The 6,051-nt window shown below is 41.1% G+C and overlaps 2 protein-coding genes across 5 annotated transcripts in view; one reads left to right on the forward strand and one right to left on the reverse strand.

Annotated features, from left to right (window-relative positions):
- The window catches only part of LOC102378538 (5-phosphohydroxy-L-lysine phospho-lyase), an 11,739-nt gene that overhangs the window by 1,210 nt on the left and 4,478 nt on the right, over window positions 1–6,051 (forward strand). For both annotated transcript variants that reach the window (XM_006026849.3, XM_025207841.1), the window contains exons 3-11: window positions 1,087–1,246; window positions 2,521–2,595; window positions 3,059–3,146; window positions 3,237–3,353; window positions 3,667–3,749; window positions 4,074–4,299; window positions 4,652–4,806; window positions 5,328–5,417; window positions 5,743–5,873. In XM_006026849.3, coding sequence (XP_006026911.1) covers window positions 1,087–1,246; window positions 2,521–2,595; window positions 3,059–3,146; window positions 3,237–3,353; window positions 3,667–3,749; window positions 4,074–4,299; window positions 4,652–4,806; window positions 5,328–5,417; window positions 5,743–5,873 — 1,125 coding nt within the window. The remainder of the gene's footprint in view (window positions 1–1,086; window positions 1,247–2,520; window positions 2,596–3,058; window positions 3,147–3,236; window positions 3,354–3,666; window positions 3,750–4,073; window positions 4,300–4,651; window positions 4,807–5,327; window positions 5,418–5,742; window positions 5,874–6,051) is intronic.
- The window catches only part of HNRNPAB (heterogeneous nuclear ribonucleoprotein A/B), a 14,054-nt gene continuing 11,058 nt past the window's right edge, over window positions 3,056–6,051 (reverse strand). For 2 of the 3 annotated variants that reach the window (XR_003094819.1, XM_025207843.1), the window contains one exon: window positions 3,056–4,232. The gene's annotated coding sequence lies outside the window, so the exon portion shown is untranslated. Of the gene's footprint in view, window positions 4,233–4,632; window positions 4,763–6,051 lie in introns of those variants that run through there. The other variant, XM_006026847.3, reaches the window with a different exon arrangement.

The following is a 6,051-nucleotide window of genomic DNA, read 5'->3' on the forward strand; positions in this document are numbered from 1 at the left end:
ATGCCTTGCCATCCAAATATAGGCATCAAAGTTTCCTATCTCTACTAGAGGTGCATTGACACATCAGTCCCGTATTGGATCAGAACCAATATGAAGAAAATGTAATATATCAGAAATTAGCTATATCAGGCCAATAATGTGGCAGATAAATGGCCTATGCATGTGCGCAGCCTCAGCACAGCCCAGGCAGGAGCACAGCCCAGGCATGGAGAGCTGCCTCCAGCTGGTAAGTCTGGTGTTGCGGGGAGGGAGCTGGGGCAGGGACAAGCACTGCCCAGAGCTGCAGCTCATCTGGGGGTGCAGGGAGGTGGAGTTGGCTCCCGCCATCATGCAGTGCTCAGCCAGGAGCCACTGGTCAGGTGGCTTGTCTGGCACTCGCCTGCTCATCCAGGAGTGGTGTGTGCTCCTAGATTTGCTAAGGGTGGGCTGGGGGCAGGGCAGGGCTGGGCTGGGCTGGGCAGCTGCAGCATTGGGAGGGGGGCTACAGCAAATTTGTGGCTACAGCACCCTCCCCCCCAATAGCCCCCTTCCTAGTGCAGCCCCATTCTGCCCCACCAGGAGAGCTTGGCTCAGCCCTGGCCCCAGCCTGCTCTGCCCAGATCCAGGGGCAGCCCCCTTGCCCTTCTAGACAAGCAGCTGGATGAGTGAGTGCCAGACAAGCCACCCAACCAGCGGCTCCAAGCTAAGCCGTGCATGGCAGTAGGAGCCAACCTCCCCCCTCCTATCCAGATGAGCTGGGGCCATCCTGCCCTGGATGGGCAGTGCTTGCCCCTGCCCCAGCTCCAGCCCCACTCCTTCCTCCCTGTGAGGCCTTGATCTGCACCCCTTCCCCCTCCCCCCACACCAGACTTACCCACTGGAGGCAGCTCTCCAAGCTGCTAGGCTGGTATTGGAAACTGGATCGGTATTGGCAAATATGCCTCCTTAAAAATCGGTGATCTGTATCAGCCACAAAAATCTATGGGTACACCCCTACCCTCTACCATAAATGGGTGCAGAAGGTATGTCTATCAGTGAACAAGCATGGAAAAGAGAAGCTGCACGCAGGAAGAACACTGAAACTGATCTCTCCCCCATTTCTTTCAGTTGGACACTGCCACCCTGATGTAGTAAATGCAGCCAATGAACAGAATCAGTTGCTAAATACAAATTCTCGTTATCTCCATGACAATATAGTGGATTATGCAAGAAGACTTTCCAAAACACTGCCTGAGAAGTTGTGCACCTTCTATTTTTTGAATTCAGGGTAAGTAAAGAGAACATCTTCATGACTGAGATGCAGCAAACTTAGAAACAGCTGCCAAAACATCTCCATGTCTGTAGATCCATGGTTTTCAATCTGTAGTCTGTGGACCCCTGGGGGTCTGCAGATCATGCCTAAGGGGTCCCCAAAAGATGACTATGATCAATCAAAAATATGTGAATACCCACACTTACTGTTCAAAGGGGTCTGTACCTCCATTCAGTTTTTAGGGGTTTGCAAGTGAGAAAAAAAAGATTGAAAACCACTGCTATGGGCAATTAGATAGATTCTGATGTAGACCAGTTAAAGGGTGCTTTTCTGTGGAGGCTGCTGGACTTGATTCTTTCTTGAAGCTCTGCCACTCTAATATTCAAATTGGCACGCCAGCCTATTAGGAAAGTATAGTGTCATACTTAATGGTTTGTTCCTTGTTTTGTCTTCGACTGCTCTGGGTTATTTGTAACTTCATTTGCGGTCTAATTTCAAAATGTTGTGGTAGGGAGGACCCCTTTGCATATTGGGCAGGTTGTAAAAATATCATCATCTCTACATGCCAAGAAGTAAATTCAATAATGCATGCATTATCTGGACTTGTTTTTCAATTAATATGCTATTCCTAAAAGTCGACTCTGAATTAGTTTTAAAAGAGAGACTTTCTACAAATGAACACACTCTTAAGAGAGTATTTTATTGTTTCCAAAAGCTTCAGAGTATCAGGCAATGTTGTTTCAGCAACCACTTAAAAGCAGAGTAAATTTAATCTTTAGATTAGTTGCTTCAGTGCATAGATTCAAATTAATTGTCTGATAAAAGTACAAAAACAATTCAAAGGTTAATTCTTTTTCTCAGAAGCCTGGTGGCTTTTGAGCTTTAGCTAGTCATTTTTATATGATCTTTCTAACATGGAGGATTATAGGAATGTTAGTATCTCAAAGTAATTACAGCTATATTTTTTTGACCTACTTCTGTAGTTTTTACTTACTGAAATGGTAAAAAATGGCTTTGGGTCTTCTGCTGAAGGTTAAGTGCAGCTGCCATCCTCCTGAACATTTTTGTGCCTCCTGTTTTGCACATTGTGTTATTGGTTGATGTTCATCAGATACCGCAGGAGCAAGTCACAGCAGTGTGATTAAGTAAATGCTATTTCACAAAAGTTTGTGCTATATCTATCTGCTTGTTAGTCTGTAAAAAGCATACATCTACCCTGTCTTCTGTGGCCAGAATTTTAAAGCTTGGCCATTTATGCGATGGAACAGCTATTGAATTTTCATTTGTAGATCAGAAGCCAATGACCTTGCCCTGCGATTGGCACGACAACATACAAAACACACAGATGTTATTGTGTTAGATCAGTAAGTACATTTATAATATTTTATTATCCTTCAGTAACTTCAACTGCCATTTCTGATTGTGGTTCTAATTGCTACTCAGTTGCCCCATCTGATTCTAGATTTCTTTCAAGTAATTTTGTCTAGCAGAGGAATTAACTTAAGCTAATGACTATAGGCATACATGCCCCTCTGCCCTGCCCACCCCCCCCGGGCTTCTATAGCTGGAGTTCTAGGGTTCAATTCTGATCTGATAATGCAATACTGCTAATGCTGAACCTGATTTTGATGAGATTTTTCAAGGGCCCATAGCTTAAAAACCCAGCACAGATGCATAAAAGCCCAAAACCAATTCAGCTGGCTCACCAAGTTCTGTATACAGCTCTTAGGCCAGGTAACCCTGTCCAAAGGGTGAAAAAGCTGCACTGATTCTACAAGGTTGTGATGATGAGGAAATTACTACTTAGTTCTGCTGATTGTTTTTAAGTGCTTACCATGGACATCTGACATCCTTGATTGACATTAGTCCATATAAGTTCAGAAATCTAGAAGGACAGAAGGATTGGGTCCATGTGGTATGTACTACAGATTACAAACATTGACTATTAATTTGCTATCCACCTAACATAATGCATACTAAACCCAGGGCACTTTTCTATTTATAGGCTCCTATCCCGGACACGTACCGTGGAATATACAGAGAAGATCATAAAGATTTAGTTACGGCTTATGCCAATGAAGTGAAAGAAATCATTGAGCAAGCACACAAAAAGGGTAGAAAGGTAAAAAAAAAACACACACAAAAACACAACCACAACAAAATGAAAACAAACAAAAAATCCTCCCCACCCCCTTCAGTAAGCTATTTATTAATACTACCATGCAGTTTATTGGCAACCATCCATATAAAATAACTAGGTACCACAAGCCATCTGTGTTTTGAGATTGATCTGAGGCACAATAGCTGAGTATTTTTAAATGATTAAATAATAATTTAAAGAGCAAGACTAATCTGGCTCAGCACCTGTAAATTATGCAAGGATGTACTGCAGTTGCATATATATTACTTAAGTATGTTGCTTGTTACACTTTCAGATTGCAGCATTTTTTGTTGAATCTCTACCAAGTGTTGCCGGTCAGATCATTCCACCAGCAGGCTATTTCCAAAAGGTAGCAGAGTAAGTAAGCTTAAAAGCACCTCTTACGTGTTTTCTAAAAACTGAAGTTTTTAGACAGATCCATTTCATCTTAAACATGAAGATGAAATTTAATTTACAATTTAAGTTTATTGTACTTTTTCTGTCAGAATAACTTCTTCAGGAGAGACTTCTTAGTATATGTAGTATAGAATATCAAGCATGCTGTTAACACTGTAGGGCTTGTTTTGTAACATTTTAGGTCATTCCTATTTAAGTGCAAGTTTCTTATGAAATTTTAGTTGTCAAGTGACTATATTGGAGATGAAGGGTAAATGCAAAACTGAAATCAATATTACATTACAGACACGTGCACAAAGCAGGAGGTGTATTTGTTGCTGATGAAATTCAAGTAGGTTTTGGCAGAGTTGGCAAACACTTTTGGGCATTCCAGCTTCAGGGAGAGGATTTGGTACCAGATATCATCACTATGGGCAAACCAATAGGAAATGGGCACCCTGTTGCCTGTGTAGCAACAACAAAAGAAATTGCAGAATCATTTGCAGCTACTGGAGTGGAATACTTTAATACAGTAAGTACAGAGTTAACCCAAACTTTGTCATATAACAAACTAAAAGAGCCTTGCTTTTAAACAAGTGTCACTCTCAGAGGATACAAATTGATGTTAATTCAAAGCAACACTAAGCAATTACTCCCCATTAAGTAACACAGTATACTACTAAGAGTTCACACATCTACTTCCTGCTGTTCTGAATGGCAGAAAAGCTATGTAATAAGTAGTGCAGTAGGCATCAAATCCTGATGCCAAGAGTCAGAGGCACATTACAAGGTCTCACCTATAACATAAAAATATTTACTAATATCTAATGAAACAGATTTGAGTCCCTTATCTACATAATGGTCTCTCTTCTTTCCTTGAGCAGTTTGGAGGAAATCCTGTTTCATGTGCCATAGGCTTAGCAGTTTTGGATGTGATTGAGAAGGAGCATCTTCAAGCCCATGCCATGCAAGTGGGCAACTTCTTGATGGAATTACTGAATCAACAGAAAGTTAAACATCCTATCATTGGCAATGTCAGGTATCAACCACCAATTCAGATTTTCAGAAGCTGTTCAAACATAGATCAGAAACAGGTCCTCAAATCTTATGCCACCAGGTGCTTTTTTGGACAAGCAAATGAGGTACCAAGAAGTTAGAAAAACTTTCACTTCATTAAAATGCTACGACTTAGTTGACCTAGAAATTAATGCACCTGTGCCAATTACTTCTCTTGTAAGTTGCTAGATCACGTGCAACCACCACCTCTGCTATACCAATCGTTAGCAAAGGAGTTCATTTCTATTTACGTGCATTAAAAAAAAGCCCAGTGAATAAATTAGTTTGCCAATTAAAGTCCTGTTATACTTTACTAATGACATTCTGCTAAGTCTGCATTAATCAGCATATCTGTACAAGACTGTAGTACCTTTCTATCCCCTTCACTAAAGCAATTGGTGAAATGAAAAAAAGTATCACTAAAGAACAAACAAACCAAACACTTGTCATGGGACAGTATCTGCTCTGTATCTTTGATTATTTCTACTTCCATCTTCTTACAAGGGGTGCTGGATTATTTATTGGAGTGGATTTAATAAAAGACCAAGAGAAAAGGACCCCAGCTACTGAAGAAGCAGAGTACTTGATAACAAGGTTAGATTCCACCCCCCTCACCCCCAATAAAAGATGCTACAAGTCAGATGCTACATGTCAGTCTATCATTTCAGATTATTACTGGATTTGGACTGAGGCAAGACCTAAATGTGCCTGTTATGTACAGGTAGCCAAGCAGATTCCGTCAAGTGTGATTCTTTAAATGCACACTGCACAAAATACTGTTTTATCAGGCATATAGCTAATTTAATATCAAGATATTTGCATAAAATTCCAATGTCATACCTATGTAGTAAGCTCCCCCCCCTTCATTTTTTTAATTTCAAATTTTTTAAAAGTCTTAGATGCAGTCTTTATTTTCTAGACTGAAGAAAGAGTACATTCTGCTGAGTACTGATGGTCCAGGAAGAAACGTACTTAAGTTCAAGCCTCCAATGTGCTTTAGTGTACAGGATGCCAAATTAGTTGTGGATGCAATGGATAAAATATTAACAGGTAACTATGTTAAGTTTACAGAGGTATCTGTCTGACTGAGTGCAAGCTCTAATCTTGGCTGTTCCACTATGCTAACCATTGGGGCTTACCATTTTGACAGGGGCTCATAATGATCAACTGAAGTTCACAGTTAAGGTCAACACCTGTGTGTCCGTGTCCATCCATCTTCCCCCCCCCC

The sequence above is a fragment of the Alligator sinensis genome, unplaced genomic scaffold (assembly GCF_000455745.1).
Source record: "Alligator sinensis unplaced genomic scaffold, ASM45574v1 scaffold741_1, whole genome shotgun sequence".
In the NCBI taxonomy this organism is placed as follows: domain Eukaryota; kingdom Metazoa; phylum Chordata; order Crocodylia; family Alligatoridae; genus Alligator; species Alligator sinensis.